At 46.6% G+C, this 21,068-nt stretch overlaps 1 protein-coding gene across 1 annotated transcript in view; it reads right to left on the reverse strand.

The window, feature by feature from the left end:
• Nucleotides 1-21,068, reverse strand: part of gfral (GDNF family receptor alpha like) — a 48,894-nt gene that overhangs the window by 2,907 nt on the left and 24,919 nt on the right. Inside the window, 2 exon segments of the mRNA XM_070884171.1 lie at nucleotides 9,003-9,259; nucleotides 11,902-12,235. Of these exon segments, the coding sequence (XP_070740272.1) occupies nucleotides 9,003-9,259; nucleotides 11,902-12,235 (591 nt within the window).

The following is a 21,068-nucleotide window of genomic DNA, read 5'->3' on the forward strand; positions in this document are numbered from 1 at the left end:
GCACACAAATTCCCTATTAAACTCACCACAGACAGTTAAGTCTAGTAATTAACAGTGTAAGTACACGTTTAACTAACGCGATAATTGTTAATGACTGCCAAGCAACCTCTCTTGCCCAAAAAGTGAACAATTACAGGTGTGAAGCCTCATTCCCTCAGGTTGTGAATTTTTCTGGAGATTTAAAAAATTTCAAATGTTAATTTTTTGTTCTTACTATTCCTTTGTGGCTCTCTTTTTTTTATTCGTTCATGGGATCTAGGTGTCGCTGGCAAGGCCAGCGTTTATTGGCCACCCCTAATTTACCTTGAGAAAGTGATGTGAGCCACCTTCTTGTCCTTCTGCGGTAGTGGTTTGGTACAATTGAGTGGTTTGCTAGGCCATTTCAGAGGGCACATTGCTATGTGGTTTGGAGTCACATATAGGCCAGACCAGATAAAGACGGCAGATTTCTTTCACTAAAGGGCATTCGGGAACCAGATGAGCTTTTATGACAATCTGGTAGTTTCATGGTCACCATTTAATTAACTGAATTTAAATTCCCCAGTTGCGGTGGTGCGATTTGAACTCATGCCCCCGGGTTATTAGTCCAGGCCTCTGGATTACTATGCTACCATAGCACATATGTTGCCCTCCCTGCAGTATTATCAACTTGTATTTGCTGCAACATTGTTGGCAAAAAAATGTTAAGCCTAAACCTGCACGAACAAATCTAACTAACGGGCTATGCCCTGAGAAGCCCCGCTTCAGCAAAATCTGGGCCATTAAAATTTTAATCTTTCTCTTACCGATTTTTCTCTGCCACCTTGCTCCCACTGTTCATTTTGGGAGAGGAGAGCAGTTTTGAAAACTTTCAATGGAGCAACTTTCCAGGTCAAAGATTTCAACACAGACACGGTCAGGAAGTCCATATCCAGACATGAAGGGGTTGTCAATGGATAAGTAAACTCATCATTGACCAAGACTATGGCCAGATGAGTAAACACACCTACGGCATGCTAAGGGTTCAATAGAAATTGGAGAAAAAATTATCTTCCAAATAATTTAACAGTTGTTTTTCGACATCTGGTACATGTCATATTCTGGGCCTTGTAACCCCGAGCTCATGGGATTCCATCTTTTATTCTCAGCTATCAGACTGTCCCAGCCAATATTCTCAGCTAACTGACTGTACCATCCAATACTTTCCAATACAAAAATACTTCATCAATTTTACCTGTTTTTTTGAATCCATCATATCCCAATATTTAAATGCTGCTCCCTCTCTATCGCATAATAATGATTGAGTTATGTGAAATTTTGGAAGTGTTTTCTCATAGCCTCAGATTTCTCTTCCTGGCAATGTCATATCAAGGTGACATGTCACACACTGCAGAGTTCACCATGTTTGGACTATAATTCTGTAGAAATGACTAAGTGCACAGATCTAATTCTGAACTGATTATTTCTCAGGGCTTTAAACCTATAAAACCTTTTGGGGCGGAAAGGCGATGAGGACTATTTGGCTGGGGGGGGCAGGTGGCAGAAGCAACCCACCCGGAATTTCCCCCAGGATGGCGGTGGGGAAACCAGGTTTGCGCTGTGTCCCTTACTTTTCACCCCGGACAGCGGCACACACTGCGATGACGTCACCGCCGTGAGCGTCAACCGCTTATCGCTCCACGCCGAGCCCTTTACGCCCTGCAGCGGAAATTGTCGAGCGGGAGCGAGGTTGGCGCGGAGCGATGCCACCGACAGCTTTGCGGGTCACATAACTGTGGTGGATAGGGCGGGGCCTCTGCCCTTAAAGGGTAGGGACTTGCACCATGGCCGCAATCTTTTTTTTTGTTGGCCGACTTTGCAGTCGACACGACAATGGCAGCCTCTTGGGTGCCAGACCTTTCGCCCGGCCGAAACCCTCCCTGGTGGCCCAGTGGGTGCCACGGAAGCGGCTGCAGAGTTTGCACCCGCCTTCCCTTTAAGAGAAGGGGAAGGACATTGTGACGCGTCAGCGTGGCACTGAGTAACATCACCGTGCTTCCGCCCCTCTCTCAACCTGCTACCGCCCCGACAACGTTTCTCAGTTGAAGACCCAAATTCCAGGTCTGTAACCTTTCTTCCTGCTGGGTGATACACTTTTATTTAATTCAAATTATGCATCCCGATCCAGGCACGGAGCAATTTTGCCCCCTTTATCTTTGCAGAACTTTTTAACCTCACTCAGTCTTTCTCTTTTATTACAATCTATAACAGATTGTTTCATCATTATTTCATTGCTGTTTGTGGGGCCTTGCTGTGTGCAAATTGACTGCTTGTTTTCCTAATTTACAATTGTAACTACACTTTAAAAAAAGTGCCTCATTGGCTCTAAAGCATTTTGGGACGACTTGAGGTTAGGAAGGGTGCTATATCCAGGCAAGAACCTTCTTCTGTTCCTTTTTTCTTTCTTTAAAAATTCATGTCTAATATCCTCTAACCACAATTTCTTATGTATTTTATCTTCTCGCCTCCTCACTTTAACCTTGTGGTGTCCCACGTTATGGACCTTGGACCCTTAATCACATTTAAGACAAATGTGCCCAATTCCACTCCAGGCACAAGTGTTGGCAAAATAGTTATCTTTGCCAGTGTCAAAAATGTCAACAGTTATGTGTTCCTATGAAACAGTAGCTAACGATTGTTATCATAATGTCTAGATGATATTTTTTGCTAAATCATCGCCATTATCATTTCAGTTCCCCTTCTCTTAACTCAATTTGTGTATCTGTGTGCTCATTTTAAAAACTTAAAAATAAATATTATTACAGAGAAAGAAATAGCCTGCATTTATATAGCGGGGTCGAAATTGCCCTCGGCAAGAAATTGGGGAGGGCACTTTTGAATTCACCGTAAATTTAGAGCTGGCAGGAAGAGGTGGGGAATTCAACTGTTCGTTCAAGAAACTGCCTCCCAGCTATTTTGGGAGCTGTTGGAGGCGGTATTGGGGTGGTATCCATTACCGCAGCATTAGCCACGTTAGCGTGGCGGTGATGACATCAGTGTGACACGGCACAACGTCTCTCTCTTCACTTAAAGGGGAGTGATGCTGTGAGGACTAGTGAGGCTGCCGTGGAGCCAACTGAGCCACCGGGAAGGAGTTTGGCCGGGCTAGTGGCCAGCATCCAAGAGGGGGGTGCCAGGCTGCGTGCTGGCAGGCCAGCCGAACCAGCGGCCGCCATTGTTAGACCGACTCAGGAGTCGGCTGACAATTAAAACAAAATGGCAGCCGCGGCGGTGTGCCCTCCCCTTTAAGCTGTCGGGGGCACCAACAGGCAGCGGCCGCGCTCTCGCGGGGTTGACAAGGGGTCACCGCTGAGCAGTAAGGGGTCGGTGCTCCCCCACCAGCATCTTTCACAACCTCAGGATGTTCTAAATGGCTTTGCAACCAATTAAGTTCTTTTGAAGTGGTGAGTCTTGTAAAGTAGGAAACGCGATAGCCAATTTGCACACAGCAAGGTCCCACTAATAACAATATGATAATGACCAGATAATCTGTTTTAGTTGTTGTTTGAGGGATAAATATTAGCCAGGCCACCGGGAGAACTCCCCTGCTCTAATAATGCCAGAAAGGGCAGATGGGACCTCAGTTTATCTGGATGACTCTCTCAGTACTGCACTGAAGTGTCAGTCTAGATTGGATTGTGGAGTGGGACTTGAACCTATTGGCGTTCATGACTCAGAGGTGAGAATGCTACCAGTGAACCAAAGCTGACACCAATCTATAATACCGTATTGTCCTTGCCTATTTATGTTTAATCATTTAGTATGTGATAATCCTCTGGGTTTTCCACATCTCCTCCGCCCACGTTACAGCAAACGATTGGGAGAACCCCTGCAGGAATTCACCACCATATTATTTTACAAGGAGCTGTGGAAACTATCAAATAATAAAAATATTAAAAGTACAGCGATTAAAGCAGACAGTTCCAATGTAAAGCTAGCACTGGTACGATGGGCTGAATATCTTGCGTTGGTGCTAACATTTATGCAATTCTTTATATTTTGGTTTCAAGGAAAGCTGGAAAGTGCAGCTAGGAAGTTTTAATCATCTTTTCCTGAGGCAATAAAAGAAATTTCAGATTTATTTTCTAAATTGTACTGCAGTACTTATCTGAATACGATCTATGGTTGTCTGACAGTTTTGTAGCCATGTTATTTTCTAATCTATTAAATTTCCCTAATTTTTTAATATAAAGATTTTAGAATCATGCCACTAAATGAACAACTGAAGTGTCAGACACGTGAAATGAAAATGTTTACAGAAGCCTAATCCTTGATTTTTGCGAGTGCTTGATGGTTCGGTAGAATTTTATTAACAGCAAAATTGAATTATGTCCCTTCTTAAAAAAAAATTCTATGTAATAATATGTCTTAAAATGCCTAATGTAAAATAACAACAAGTGATATTGATCAAAGATACATTAAAAATAGTTTTGCTGGTTTGGCACAGAATCCTGCCAAATTATACTACTTCAGAACGTTGATATAAAGAAACACAGTCATAAATAAATGTCAAAAAGACTGGGTGGCACAGTAACTCACAGTAACCCTTGCAAGTTTTTCCTTTTTATGTATACTGTATATCCAATTCCCTTTTGAAAGTTTCTATTGAATCTGCCTGCACCATCCTTTTGCTATTCTAAATCAGAGCAACTCGCAGAGTAACAAAAGTCTCCTCATCTCCCCCCCCCCCCCAAACCCCCGGACCCTTTGCGAATTACATTAAATCTGGAACCTCCTGCCAGTAGAAACAGTTTTTCCTTATTTATTCTATCAAAACCCCTCATAATTTTGAACACCTCTATTAAATCTCCCCTAACTTTCTCTCGCTAAGGAGAATGATCCCAGATTCTCTAGTCTGTCTACGTAACTGATGTTCCTCATCCCTGGTACCATTCTAGTAAATCTCCTCTGTACCCTCTCCAAGGTCTTGACATCCTTCCTGAAATGTGGTGCCCAGAATTGGACACCACAATACTCCAGCTGAGGCCTAACCAGTGGATTAGAAAATTCAGTTTGGATGGAATGAGTTTCCTCTCTCTCATGATTAATGGTTTCAGATGAAACAACTGAAAAGGTAAATGTACCGTCACCCATTCCGTGTACTGTATTGCAACAGATGAAATGTAATTTGTTCAAATGTACTACAATGTATCCCGTATTGTACCGAATTGCACTTGAACTGGAAAACAAGGAAATGTAACGAACGGAACTGCCGTCAGCACCCAAATATAGTGTATGGGATTGCTGACCGCAGCTAAATGTACTGAAATGCCTTTGAATGTACTGTACAGATTTTTTTATGAATAAAGTATATTTTGAAATTTAAAAAAAAACTTGGGGAAACTTCAGTTCTTACTGTCTACAATATAAAGGATGTTCGGATCTTCACACTACATTTCGCCCCACAGCGGTGGCAATGGCGGCGGTGAGGTGTTCTGGGCAGGCGGTCAGTCTCCAGTGCCCCACAGCGATCCTCGGGTCTGGTTTTGTGGTGGCGTGGATCAGAATCGCCCGGAAGAGCTGCGCCGGTGTGCAATGCCCCCGGTTGCAACACCGGCGCGAGTTTTGATTCTGGCCCGACCCGTCCGCCCCAAAACGCACTTCGCAGTGAACGCCTGAGAAGTCAGATGGTCCAACCATCCCATCGGTGAAGAGGTAAATAATGGACTCCTAAGATAAGTGTGATTGTTTTTTCATTTAATTCTTTTTGCGATTTGTGTTGTAGTGGCGTGGGCAATCTTTTGGGAAAAGTTTTGTGGGATTTCTTTTAGTTTCCCCACCACCCCCGCCCGCCCCAGGCATCTCTCGGAGTGTTCCCTGCCCAGCTCTTTAGCTCAGCGGTTTCCCATGCTAGTGCCCAAGAGAGGTGTACAACGTCTCCCTTAGCACACCGCCCCCTGACGCAGGGCCCAGCTGCCCAATGTTACTTACTGAGTGCGCTAACTTTCCCGCCCCGCCGCCATTACCGTCCCAAAAACTTCAAAGTCGAAAATCCAGCCCCAAAATGCTCATCGTGTTTTGTTAACTGCTGCTATAGTTTCAATTTTGATCTGTTGTGATAAGGGTAATTGGTTTGGGAAATGGAATAATCACACAACTGCATTATGAAGCACTCCTCTCTGTTAAATCACGTCTTTGAGCCGCAGCAGCTGATCTAACCTGGGCAACCGTTGACCCGGGGCTGCTTGATGCACTAACTGCAAAACACTGAATGAAAATGGTTTATTCCTCCATTTCAAAAAGTATTTCAGTGACTGTGCATTAATGTGGGATGTCCTGAGGTTGTGAAAGGTGCTATATAAATGCAAGTTCTTTAACTCACAGTGTGAATCTAGGGTAAAGATGATGGGGACATTAACCCATTTATTTTAAATGTCAGCACTGGACCTCCCAGCCCCATTAATTACACGTCACCATTAGTATAGTTCCCGCTAGAGTAGACCACAAGTGAATACTAATTTCCCTTGGGAGAATGAAGTAGGGAACTCATTTTGTACCAACCTACAACAAAAAAGCAATATTCATAAATCAAATAAAAATGTCCCAAAAATTGTCCACTTAGTCAGTTGTTAATGTCAACAGTGCATGGAAAGTTGCACATAAATCTCTATCAATGGATTTTAATGGATGGAAAATCAAGGGCAGTAGGCCCGCAATTTCTTGAGGAACGCTAAATATGCCCAGATTTCTGATACTTCCTTCCAGCATGTGAGGCTCCTAACTGCTAATGAGGGGTCAGAAAATTACCTGGTAATAGGTAGTGTTGTATGGAATTGAACTCTGTACACGAGGAATGTCACACGTTTGATTATTGATTTGTTCTACGTTATCTAATTTCAGCCAATGTGTGAGAGCTTGCTAATATCTGTGCTCATGGGCGATGGAGGGGAAATAATCAGCATAGGTTCGCACTTCTGATTGTTATCCAGTGCCTCCTATGAGAAAGTGCACATATATAGATGTTGAAGGAACTTAGCATCGGGGTGGAACATTATGTCTCCATGGACAAATACTCTGCCAATGCTCACTGTCTAGGTTCAGCATGAAGAATTACCATTTAGGTGAGGTGTTGGAAGGCAAATAGGAACATAGAAACAGGGGTAGGGCATTCACCCCCTCGAGCCTGTTGTGCCATTCAATCAGATCATGGATAATCTGTATCTTAACTCCATCCACCCACTTTGGTTCCATAACCCTTAATACCGCTGCTAACAAAAACCTATCGATCTCAGTTTTGAAATTATCAATTGACCCAGCATCAAGAGAGGAAATCGAGAGTTTTCAAAGAGCATCTACAATTTCCTCTCCCACTTCTTTTCATATCCTGAGGTGGAAACCATCAGACCCTGGGGATTTGTCTAGCTTTAATTTCATGATTTTCTCCATTACCATTTTTTAAAAACTTATATTAAATCGAGTAAGTTCCTCTCCTTGATTTATTTTTATTTTTCCTCGTATCTCCGGTACTTTATCCCCTTCCTCTACTGTGAAGACCGAGGCAAGGTAAGCATTTAGCAAATCCGCCATTTCCTAATTTTCAATTAGAAAATCATCCGCGCCTGTCTTTAAGGGGCCCAGATTACTCTTGGCCACCCTGTTTCTCATAATATACTTGTAATACCCTTCAGTGTTGTCCTTACTATCTCTCATAAATCTTATCTCGAATTCCCTTTTTGCAGCTCTCACTGCTTTCTTTCTATCCTTTTGCTGTTCCTTATATCTCTCCCAGTCCGCGGGATCTCTACTCTTCTTTGCATTCATATAAACTCTTCTTTTAGTTTCATACTATCTCTCACTTCTCTTGTTGACCAAGGTTGTTTAATTACACAAGTAGAGCTCTTGCCCTTTAGGGGTACGTACAGGTCTTGTATTCTACCAAATACATGGGGTGGAAATTGTTCTCCACCGGAAACAGGGCGCACCTACCCTTCGTGAAGTGTTCTCGCTGCTGCATCCATTTTTTCCAGCGGAGCGGAAGTGGATCATCATGGGGGCAGAAGTGGGAGCGGAGCACGGTGGCCGTCACTAGCGGGGTGGAAATGGGGGCAGGATGGAATGTCGGCAGTTGTCAGTCATCAGCGCTGTGCTGATGACATCATCGCGGTGGTGCATCACAACGTCTCTCCCCTTCACTTAAAGGGGAGGGCCGCTGCGAGCTCTGCAAATATTTTAGTTAGGTCCACCGGGCCACCAGGGAGGGTTTCAGCAGGGCCAATTGGGAGTGCCAGGCGGCCTGCTGGCCGTCCGGCCGAACCCTGGGGCATAATGGTCGAGCTGACCTGGCAGTCGGTCGACAAGAAAAATAACATAGCGGCCGAGGCAGTGCACCCTCACTGCATTTGGAACTTGAGCTGTTCTGCTTCTCCAAGTTTATGTGAAAATGAAAGTCTCCCATTATAACCATTCTGTTTTTGCAACAAGATCTCTGTGTGTATACATCGTCCTACTTTATCACAGCTATCTGGATTTCCGTAGACAATGCCCACCAAAGTCTTACATCTTTTTCTATTCCTCAATTCTACCCAAAGAGTTCCTACTGCCCACTCCTACTGCCTGACTGATAGACCCTCTTTCTAACGCTGCTAGTGTCCTTCAGCAATATTGCTACTCCTCCTCTTTTTCCAATTTATAAGTCCTTTTTAAAGACCTTAATACCTGGTATTTATCTCCCAGGAATGCCCAGCTTGTGGTCAGGTCTCAGTGATGGCCACTCCATCACACCCTTTAAGCTGAACTTACATGTAAAATTCATTTGTTTTATTCCTTATGTCACGTGCATTATTGCACAGAACTCTTATTTGGGCAACAGACCCTGCCTGCCCTTTCGCCCTGATGCTGCTTTCCTCAAACATTTTAACAACACTTTTCATAGGATGAAGCCGTGAAATCAAACCCCACCAAGGCCAAGCACTTTCAGGAGAAGAGGGAATAATGGGGGGAGCGGGGGGGGGGGGGACTTAACAATAAATTATGGCATGACTTACTGAAACACACTTGATAGTTTAGCATGTGCTGGAACAATTCACAAAGGGGTTGGTCATCGTTAGCAACACCGCTGCATGTGCATTCCACCTGAAGAAGAGTGCCACGGGTACTGATGTACGCTGCCATACACTCTGCATCGGCTGTGCAGGTCCAGTCCTCCCAACTGAGTCCTGAAAGGCAGTCTTTATCATATTCTTGGTGGCATATTCTTGTCATATGGCCCCAACACTTTGCTTGAAGCAATTCATATCTTGACCTGAAGACACAAATATTAAATTGCTTTAATCTTAAGGCCATACTGATAGAAATTAAACTTCTTTTATGCTCCTACTCTACTCTAGCTTTGGCTGTATTGAACACCTAAAAGTAATGTAAACTTTTAATCAATGTAACTCTTTGGTCAAGATCAAGCACAAGAAAATGATGTGACTACCTCATACCATTTTGTGTGGGTCGCTGGTCAGAATTCGATGAAGTATTCAAGACACAGACTGACCTGAGCATTGTACAGCTTCAGCATGACAATCTCGGACTTATTATCTGATTTAGGAACATGGGAACATTAGGAACAGGAGTAGGCCATTCAGCCTATCGAGCCTGCTTCCCCATTCAATTACATCATGGCTGATCTGCACCTCAACTCCATTACCACCCCCTTTTCCCTGGCAACATCATCTCTTTTCTCATTTAATCTCTCCTGCCTTCCACCCTATCACAGACCTTCCATTTTGTTCTTTCCTCCCCTCCCACTTTTCCCAGCTTCTGTACTTGCTTAAAACCATTTGCATCTCTAACTTTTTTCCAGTTCTGATGAAAAATCATCTAACTGAAACGTTAACTCTGTTTCTCTCTCCACAGTTGCTGCCTGACCTGCTGAGTGTTTCTACCATTTTCTGTTTTTATTTCATATTTCCAGCCTCCACAGTATTTTGCTTTTGATAGTAACTGCCCTGGGCAGTCCGTGCCCCGCATCTGATTTCATGGCATACCTCTTCACCCACACAGTATTGTTATCTAAAATACCAAACAGATACAGCAGCAGTGGCGAGGTTGGCGTGATGGAGCAGCGAGAGATTGTGGAGGGATGTGATCAGGGCCCAGGAGTGGTGCGAGTTCGGGGCCAGGGGGGCCCAGGGGCAGCACAGGTCAGCCCACACTGCGATATGTGTGCACACTAGATCCGTGCAGCAGAGCAGGTCTCCATTCGTTTTGGGTAATCCTTGGCACTGGACCAAGACCTAGCTCTGTCAAGCCCGTGTGGTGGCCGGGGTGCAATGGCCACCACACGTTTAAAAAAATGCACGCACAGGCATCTTACACACTTCAGGATGTAGTTCAGGACCTGAAATTTTAGTTCCTTCATTGGAACACCTGTGAACTTATCCGTTTTTGGCGTGGAAGCAAGTCATCCTCATTTCGAGGGACTGCCTATGAGATGATACAGGCTCTAACCTTGCTCTAAAACCAAGCCTCGAAGGAGAAGGCACTTACTTGTTCCATATATGTCAACCATGGGTTTGGCTCTGGAGGCTGCAAAAACAGCTGATATTTGAAACATTTTGCATGCAAACAAGTGATAAGCCACGGTGCTTAATGGAGCAACCTTGTGGAGCCCGAAATTAGCTGTTTTCATGCAAATAATATGAACGGGGCTGAATAATCTGATATCAATGTGAAAGTGGACCATTAGCACGTGCACATATGCCTGCACAATAGTGCAGTTTCATATGAGTTTCTCTGTTACACAGCCTTTTATAAAAAAAGTGTTGTCTACCCTGATCTGTATTGGCCACACATATAAATGAATGGTTTTTAGTCTATGTTAGAAAGCTGCCTTATGGAGATGTCCCAAAAATGAATGAGGTTTCACTATAGCACCTGGGAAGAAAGGAAGTACTTGTATTTAAATATCACCTTTCATGACCACCGGACATCTCAAAGCGCTTTGCAGCCAATTAGGTACTATTTGGAGTGTAGTCACTTTTGTAATGTGGGAAATGCAGCAGCCAATTAGCACTTAGCAAGCTCCCCCAAACAGCAATGTGATAATGACCAGATAATCATTTTAGGGGTATTGATTGAGGGATGAACATTGGCCAGGACACTAGGGATAACTACCCTGCTCTTCTTCAAAATAGTGCCATGGGGTCTTTTACATCCACTTGAGAGAGCAGTCAGGGCCCTGGTTTAAAGACGGCATATCCCTCATCACTACACTGGAGTGTCAGCCTAGATTTTTGTGCTTGAGTGGGACTTGAACCCACAACCTTGTGGCTCAGAGACGAGAGTGCTACCCACAGTGCCACAGTTGGCACTTCGGGAAAAATAGCCTTGCAATCAATTTGGAAATCTGGATCGCGTGATTTAAGTTGTCTGCACTGCATCGATCAACAATTTCACATTGCCTGTGTCTCAGCCAGAACCTCAGTAAAGCGTAGCCGACTACGCCAGTGTGACATTTGTCCACTTCCCACATCAGTCGTCTAATGGTTTCTCTGAACGAGGCAACCAATTAGTGTCAAATCATAGGAATAGGATTCGGCCATTCAGCCATTCGGGCCTGTTCCACCATTCAATTAGATTGTGGCTAATCTGTAACTCAACTTCATGTATCTGCTTTTGCTCCATAATCCCTTGATACCCTTACCCAACAACAATTATATCGATCTCAGTCAGAGCTAGTTTTGTACCACAAAAGCAAACTACTGCTGAAGCTGGAAATCTGAAATAAAAACAGAAAATGCTGGAAATACTTAACAGGTCAGGCAGCAATTGTGGAGTGAGAAACAGGTAGTTTTGTGCTTTGGACCCAAGCACAATCGGTGTTGAGTTGAGACAGCCTGACATTATTCTGAGAGGATCTGTTCAGATACTTGATATGTTAAATAATGCACTAACCTGCATACATCTTCGCTGAGGCACTTTTCTCTCAGATGTAGACATGTGGGCTTTGTGTCCATGTGATTGGCACAGGAATTGTTGTGAAGGATTTCCTTGGCTTGTAGACAAAGTTCATCAGATGGATGGCAGCCACAGAACACTAACCTCTCAGCAAGGTCTGATGAGATTTTTGTGTAAAAGGATCGAATTGCACTGTGACAATGGTTGAGATTGCAATGCTTACGAGCGTGTGGACAAGCCTTCTTCTGTGGAGTTAAGTGCCTGTTGCACACGTTTTGATCCTTAATGCATTGCTCGGTTACTTTCAAGCAAGACATGGGATGCTTCCGCTCTAAATGCAAACAGAATACAGTCAGAAAGCTAGCACACTACGAAAAAGGCACCGTTTAAGACAATAAAGCTACATCTGCAGCCCTGGAACAACAACAGCAACAACGTGTTGCTTTATATAGCACCCTTAATGTAGTGAAACATCTCAAGGCGCTTCACAGGAGCATTACGAGATAAAAAGTCTGACACTGAGCCGCATAAGTAGAAATTAACGCAGGTGACCAAAAGCTTGTTCAAAGAGGTATGTTTTAGGGAGCGTCTTGAAGTAGGAAAAAGAGGTAGAGAGGCGGAGAGGTTTAGGCAGGGTGTTCCAGAGCTTGGAGCCCAGGCAACAGCAGGCACGGACACCAATGGTTGAGCGATTATAATCAGGGATGCTCAAGAGGGCAGAATTAGAGGAACGCAGACATGTTGGGGGAGTTGTGGGGCTGGAGGAGATTACAAAGATAGGGAGGGGTGAGGCCATGGAGTTCTTTGAAAACAAGGATGAGAATTTTGAAATCGAGGCGTTGCTTAACCAGAAGCCAATGTAGGCCAGCAAGCACAGGGGTGATGGGTGAGTGGGACTTGATGTGAGTTAGGACACGGGCAGCCGAGTTTTCTCTATGTTGGAACATAGGACCAGGAGTAAGCCATTCAGCTCCTCGAGCCTGTTCTGCCTGTTCAATTAGATCATGGCTGATCTGTATCTTAGCTCCATCTATTCAACTTGTTTCCGTAACCCGGACTACCCTTGCCTAACAAAAATCTATCAGTGCTCAATTATGGTGTGCCTTGCAGTAAGAAGGCATGAGTTAGTGACCGTGAGTCCTCCCGCTTTGTATTACAAATCTGAGTATTATACCACAAAAATTAGAGAAAATGTCATCATATTAGTCTATGTTAGCTGCTTCTAAAGCCATGAAAGTTATTGTGCAGCTTGTAGCATGTTTAGAATGAAGGAAGCTGACTTGCTGAGAATCACTTTGGCTCATGCTTTGCTCTCTGCAGCTTATACTGAGATCCTTTAACTCACTTTGCCCTGTCCTGCCCTGCTACCTCACGCTAAATATAGAGCCAGTTGCGTTGTCAATGAAGCACATCTCTCAATTTTAGCTACAAAGATGACCATACCATTATTATTTTTGGTACATTTTTTCAATTCCAAACATTAAAAATTCCTCTCGAGGATTTCCTGCGGGCAAAGCACTAAATAATAGACATAAAATGTGCACTTACCTGAAGCTGCTGTGCCTGATTGAGATCCCGCTCCACAGGCCTCCTCTCCCTGCACATTGCAGCGCGTGCTCGTAGGGACGTGCACAGGAGTCACGTGTACCCGGAAACCCAATCACAGGTAAGTATTTTATCATTCTTAGAAATAGAAGATTTGTAAGTTATGAATCTCCTATTACTATGAATGAGAAAAACCCCAAAATGCACAAACACTACATAAAACATTTAAAAAACATCTCACGCAATATACTATTAGAAATTAAAGTTGTTATACATGTTTTTTAAAGAAAAAAAATTGACGATTTTTAAAAATAGTTAGGGTTAGGGTTTAAAATAACATTACCTGAGTGGGCAGGATTTTAACATAAATATGTTTTTAAAAATGTTATTTTAATCATGTTTTTTATAGGTTTTTAAACTCTTATACCTGTAAAAGTAAGCTATGCGCCTGCTTTTTCAGGCGCAAGATTTTTGAGGACATTTGCCGGGCAAGATATGCATAAATCCTGCAATCTTGCCCGTACAAATGTCCTCGCTCCTGAGATGGCTACGATTTGTCTAGCTCTAGCTTGACAATTCGGAAAAGCCGGTTTTCAGCGCATACGCATTGCGCGCCAAAAACCGGCTTTTCCGATGCTTTCCCGGGTCCGTAGAAACTATGTACTTACCCGGGACGTCGGAATTTCTACCCCATTGTTTCTCTGATCTCCAAATTTATACATCCCCCCCCCTACTACATGACTCCTGTCAGAAGGTTTGTAGACAACTCCCACTAGAGTCTTACATCCTTTACTATACCGTAGCCCGATCCAAACTGTTTCCACAGCCTGTTCACCTTTACTGAAGTCCTTTCTTTCCAATGTATGCCTGCATCGTGCAGCTGCATTTTGCTTTGGGGAGAAAAGGAGGCTAAATGCTGGGATTTCTGATAGGTGCCATCGTCCTGCCAGTAGCATCTCCTCTTCATGGATATGGGGGATGGGATTGGACAGATGATGTACCGTCCCCCCTTCTGGTGGAATGCTTTCTACATTAAAAAAGGGAGCACAGACTTGGTGGAAGCAGATCCCACCCAGAGTCTGGCCTGCCCACCTGGTATACACTGCCACAGCACGCTCTCAGGCCCAGGAATAGCAGGGTCTTTACTCATTTCATCTGTGACTAATTTTATTTCAATAGAAAATTCAAGATTATATAAATAAATATACATTGGCCCAGAAATCCCAGCCTCCCTGGGTCCGTACGGAGTATGTACGGACCCGGGAAGGCATCTCAAAAGCCAATTTTCAGCGCACAATGCGCATGCGCTGAAAACCATTTTTTCCGATCTGTCAAGCTCCAGCTTGACAGGTCCTCCGCATATTGGGAGCGAGGACATTCGCAAGGGCAAGATTGCGGTATTTACCCATATCTTGCCCAGCAAATGTCCTGAAAAATCTTGCGCCTGATAAAAGCAGGCGCATAGCCTACTGTTACAGGCATAAGAATTTTAAAACACACAAAAACATAATACAATTAAATTAAAAAACCCTGTCCACTATGGTAAGTTTATTTTAAACCATAATTAAAAAAACTTTTTTTTTTAAATCAGAACTTTTTTTTTCTAAGACAATTATTAACTTTAATTTCAATTAATTTTAATTATGCGAGGTGTGCTTTTTATTTTTTAGTGTGGTGTTTAGTGTGTTTGTTTTTTTTTCTCATTAATAGCAATGAGAACTCGTAGATATGGAGTTCTCATTGTTATTAATGAGAAAGCTGTGGAATACTGTACCTGATTGGCTGAGCAGTCACACGTGACTGCACCGTCTGCGTCTGAACCTGGAGGACAGGAGCGCACATCGCAGCGGAGGCAGAGAAGCCCTCCCCACCGGAATCCCAGGCACTCCCGGGACCACCAGGTAAATTCGTAAAAATTCTTCGGTCGAAAGAAGCCTCCAACCGGAATTTCAGGGCCATTATATACTTCACCTTCATTACAATTTGATGCTTGGTATTATTTTATCAAATGTCTGATAATGTGTAACAAAATGCAATGTGTTGGAAGTTGCTCCCAAACTCTGTAACTTCCTCCAGCCCGAAAACCCTCTGAGATCTCTGCACACCTTCCATTCTGGCCTCTTATGCATCTCCAATTTTCATGGCTCCCATTGATTGCCTTGCTCTCAGCTGCCTAAGCCCGATGCTTTGGAATTTCTTCCCTAAACCTCTCCACCTCTCTATCTTGCTCTCTCCTCCTTTAAGATGCTCCTTAAAACCTACCTTTTGATTAAGCTTTTTGTTACCTGTCATAATATCTCCTTATGTGGCTCGGTGTCAAATTTTATTTGATAATCACTCCTGTCTAGTGACTAGGGAAGGTTAAATGTGTTAAAGCCACAAACGCAAGTTGTTGTTGTTGTTGCTATTCAAGGTCCAGTAACCTAATATTAGAGACAGTACAGCAGGTATTCTGCATTGAAAAGTCGTGACCCAATGATATCTTTGAAGTAGTGACAGCATCTTAACTTTGAATTCGGGAAGCTCACACGGGGTGAACTCCAACAGCAGAACCCATGGTGGAAGTGATGGAGTGGTCAGAAGAGGCGAAGGGACCGAGTGCAACGTAGCCAAGTTTCCTGAGGATACAAAGGTGGGTGGGGAAGCAAGTTGTGAGGAGGACTCAAAGAATCTTCAAAGGGATCTAGATAGGCTCAGTGAGTAGGCAAAAAATTGGCAGATGGAGTAGAATGTGGGAAGATGTGAGGTTATCCACCTGGGTAGGAAATGTAAAAAAGTAAATTATTATTTAAATGGGGAGAGATTACAAAATGCTCCAGTACAGAGGGATCTGAAGGTCCTTGTACATGAAACACAAAAAGTTAGTATGCAGGTACAGCAAGTAATTAGGAAGGCAAATGGAATGTTGCCCTTTATTACAAGGGGGATGGAGTATAAAAGTAAGGAAGTCCTGCTGCAACTGTACAGGGCATGGGTGAGAACACACTTGGGGCCGGATTTTCGAGGACTTTGCGATCGGGTTTGCGTCGCGATTTGACCCTCCACGGCGAAAACCCGGTCGCAAAGCCTGGGCGTGATCCTGGGCTCGATGTTTGCGGCGGGGATGGGACATACCACTGGGTAGAGGAACGGCGACATGCAACATCATGGATTGCATTACCGTCGTACATTCGGTACTCTCCAGACCCGTACACCACGTCCAGAATAGCAACAGGTCAAAACTGTCGGTGCAGCCCTGCCAGCAGCGGTAAGTAAGAAAACCTGCGAAAAAGGTATGTTAAACATAGAAACATAGAAATTTACAGCGCAGAAGGAGGCCATTCCGGCCCATCATGTCCGCACCAGCCAACAAAGAGCCACACGGCCCTTGGTCAGCAGCCCTGAAAGTTACATATAAGCCTATGAACAATGACGGAAAGGCAAAGAGCATCCAGCCCAACCAGTCCACCTCACACAACTGCGGCACCCTTTATACTAAAAACATCTACACTCCACCCCAACTGGAGCCATGTGATCTCCTGGGAGAGGCAAAAAACAGATAAAAACCCAGGCCAATTTAGGGCGAAAAAATCTGGGAAAATTCCTCTCCGACCCATCCAGGCAATCGAAACTAGTCCAGGAGATCACCCTGGCTGTATTCTATACCATTATATCTGCTCCGTCCAACAAAAAGTCATCCAGTCTAATCCCAATTACCAGCTCTAGGTCCGTAACCCTGCAGGTTACGGCACTTTAAGTGCCCATCCAACCATCTCTTAAAAGTGGTGAGGGTTTCTGCATCCACCACTCTTCCAGGCAGCAAGTTCCAGATCCCCACAACCCTCTGCATAAAGAAGCACCCCCTCAAATCCCCTCTAAATCTTCCACAAAAACTATGCCCTCTCGTAATAACCCCTTCCACCAATGGAAATAGACCCTTACTATCCACTATGTCCAGGCTCCTCAATATTTTGTACACCTCGATGAGGTCTCCTCTCAACCTCCTCTGTTCCAATGAGAACTAACCCAGCCTATCCCATCTGTCCTCATAACTAAGATTCTCCATTCCAGGCAGCATCCTAGTAAATCTCCTCTGCACCCTCTCTAGTGCAATCATGTCCTTCCTATAATACAGCAACCAGATCTGCACGCCATACTCCAGCTGTGGCCTAACCAAAGTATTATGCAACTTAAGCATAACCTCCCTGCTCTTATATTCTATGCCTCGGCCAATAAAGGCAAGCATTCCAGATACCTTCTTTACCACCCCATCCACCTGGCCTGCTACTTTCAGGGGATCTGTGGACCAGGTGGAGCTTTGGAGGCGTGGCCTAGTCACTTGGAGCCTGGAGCAGTGAGAGAAGGAGCTACCTGCTGTTGCTCCTGCCTGGAAAGCCTTTGTGAGACCTGTGAAACAGCCCAGGAAGAGGAGGAAAGGGCTTACTACAATTCAACATCCAGAGGGAGAGGAGGAGAGCTGAAAATTCAACAACCTTTAATACTGCTGCAGAGAGTTGGAGAGAGGGGGGAAAAGAACAACAACTATCCAGTGTGGAAGGAGGGAGAAACTTCATCAACCAAAGGTGGGTGTGTTTTGGTGCATTCCCCTAAAGACTTTGTTGTATCGGTGAGGGGAGGAAAGAAGACCATTTCGAGGGCCGGAACATCGTGGGGGGTGTGTATGTGTGGAAGTGTGTGTGGGAGTCTTGCTAAATAACTAGGCCCCACACACCACTGAAGCACCCATTGCCTAGCCTGGGATAGCTGGAGCTACATGGCTGAAGACTGATTAATTACCCTATTTAACATCGTTGGGAGTGTGTGCCTGGGTGGCTCCAGCTACCCCAGGTGAAGACATCTTCTCCCCCCACCTGAAGACCATCTACAAAGACTCTGTTTTTTGCCATCTGGGGAGTGCACCCCAAGAAACACCCACCCATCGCTGTGAGGGGAGACCTGCCCTCGCAGCTTCCCTCTTTCCCACCCCACCTTTCTCTTTCTTTCTCTCTCTGTCTCTCCCCTCTCTCTCTGAGAGCCCTTTCCTCCTAATTGAAAAAACAATTAAGACAACTGAGCAGAGGGAGCAAGGCCCCTCCCCAATTGTCAACTAGGGGAGAGGTGTGCCTTATTGAGAGCTCCTCTGCTCATACACTTAAACGAGGCCAATTTAAGAACATTAAGGCCTGTGACTTTGGGGTGGGTGTAGCCCTTAAAGGGACGCCGTGATGGCGACCCCATCCACGCCGGTGGCGGAACCAGCAAAGACATATGCGCAGGCGGCGTCTACATCCACGGCGCCTCCAGCGCCTCCTGCTGCCCTGCCACCTTTCAGACTAATAACAAAGAGACACGGGGTCAAGAGCTACACTCACCCCACAATGAGCATCGAGGAGTGCGTGCGGGCGATGGCTGGGGTAGTCGGCCCCTCGGCCATTGTCGCAGCCTCCAAGATGTCTGGGAAGGCTGTATTCTTCCTGGGGTCGGAGCGGGCGGTGTCCCTGGCCCTTGAAAAGGGGCTCACGGTGGGCGGGACGTTCCTGCCGGTGGACCCTCTCGAAGCCACCGAGCAGAGGGTCATCCTTTCTAACGTCCCGCCCTTTGTTCCCGCTGGGCTCCTCCTCCCTCACCTACACTAACTGGGGGAGTTAAGGTCGGGGATCAACCCCATACCGCTCGGCCTCAGGGAGAACAGCCTGCGCCATGTGTTCTCCTTCCGCCGCCAGCTCTTTGTCCGGCTGGCGTGGGAGGAGACGACGGAGGGTAGTTTTAATGTGGTGGAGGAGGGGACTGCCTACCGCGTCTTCTGGACGTCGGACGGCGTGCGGTGCCATGCCTGTAGGGAGATGGGGCATGTTCGTAAGAACTGCCCCGCCTCCAAGGCCGCCAAACCACCGAGGGCGGCCAAGGCTGGCGCAGCCGCCACCCCTCCCCCTAGTAGCGTCCGCGTGCCGGGAGCTGTGGGTGCGCGGGCATCGTCGGGGGCCTTTGATTTCATGGCTTCCGGCGGAGGGGAGGGAGAGCATCTGATCGGAAAGAAGGCGCGGAGGAAGGCGAAACATCTCGAGGCGGGTCCCCTCAGTGCGCCAGACAATTTGATCACCGCGCTCAGCCCAACCCTGTCACCGACGAGTGCGGGGTGCCCTGAGCCCGTGCCCGAGCCCTTGACCAATATCACAGAGGGGCTCGGGCGCGGACAAGATAAGAAAAAGGGGTGAGTGGAGCGGGAGGCCTCGGCAGACATGGAGGTCTCCCTGCCTCCGCGCCCCCCCAGGAACAAAAGGAGGCGCCGCTCCAATAAGGCGGAGGGGGAACAACATCCCTCCGTGGAGGAGTCGGTGCCCGCCACGAGTCCCGCGTCCCGCACCAGCGCCCCCAAACTGCGCCGTAGACGAGAGGAATCTGTCCCCGGGGAGGGTGAGACAGTCGAGGCTGCCCAGCCTCTGCCTCCCGGTGATGGCGTGAAAGATCTGCCTGTCGTGGGGGGCGTGGGGCCAGCGGAGGAATGCGTTGCCGCCGGGTCGAGCGTCCCGGGGACTGAGGCGGGTGGGGCCGAAAAGGCCGAACCTGAGCCCGCCCAGCCTTTATCCAACTACCCCCGGGACTTGCACGACTCGGCAGAAATGAAAATGTAAAAAATTTTAATATACATTCACACGCTGGGCCGGGGGGTGGCGGCGGGGAGGGGGAAGAAAACCAACCCTCGCCCCCCTACTTTAGAGCTGGGGTACTTGGAGGACCTGGAACTTTTCTTTGACAGGTCTCTCCATGTTCCCCGGTTCCTGGGGCGGAGGAGGAACCCCTTCCGCTGTCGCTTCCTGACCCAGCACCGCTTTTAAAAGAGCCCAGTGGGGACTCCTCTGCCGACGATCCTGGGGGTGGGATCGGGGCAGAGCCAGGGCCGGATGGAGCGGCCGGGCCGTTTGCCGTACCTCGTGCGGTCGACGGGCCGGCTGCTGGCGGCGACCTCCCGGAGGGGGACGGGGACTCGGTGGGGGACGAGGGAGAAGATCTTGAGTCCATTGCCAGTGAGGCGGTGGATCTCCCCATGCCCGCCGCTGAGTCCCCCGTCATTCCTGCAAAGGAACTCCGGGACTTTTTGGCCCAGAGCCAGGGTCGCCGCAACCGAGCCCATCTGGCCCGGGAAAGATGGTCCGAGCCGGGGGCTGCTCATTGCGTCCGTCCGCGCCGCCGCTAAAACCAAGGCCGCGGGCGGGCCCTTATCAAAGGCGCAAGGCCTTGAGCTGCGCCGGCTCAAAAGGTTCCTTGCTGGGCTGCTGAAGGAGTGGAGGTCAACAAACGACTCCACTCCCTCCCCCACAATAGGTTAAGGTAGAGGTTGCACTATGCTTTTGTCATGAAGATAACCATAGCCAGCCTCAACATCAACGGCGGCAGAGAGGCACGCCGTAGATTTAACAAATTTTTCGCTCCTGCAGGAGGGAAAATATGCGGTGTGCTTCCTGCAAGAAACCCACACCGTTCCGGGAGACAAAGCCACGTGGCTCCTGGAATGGCAAGGAGAGGTCCGCATGAACCACCTCACGACCACTTCTAGTGGGGTGGCCATCTTGTTGGCCCTGCATTTTCAGCCGGAGATCTTGGGGGTCGAGGAGCCCGTGCCAGGCCGCTTGCTGCACGTC

Source organism: Pristiophorus japonicus, chromosome 7 (genome assembly GCF_044704955.1).
Source record: "Pristiophorus japonicus isolate sPriJap1 chromosome 7, sPriJap1.hap1, whole genome shotgun sequence".
Taxonomy (NCBI): Eukaryota; Metazoa; Chordata; class Chondrichthyes; family Pristiophoridae; genus Pristiophorus; species Pristiophorus japonicus.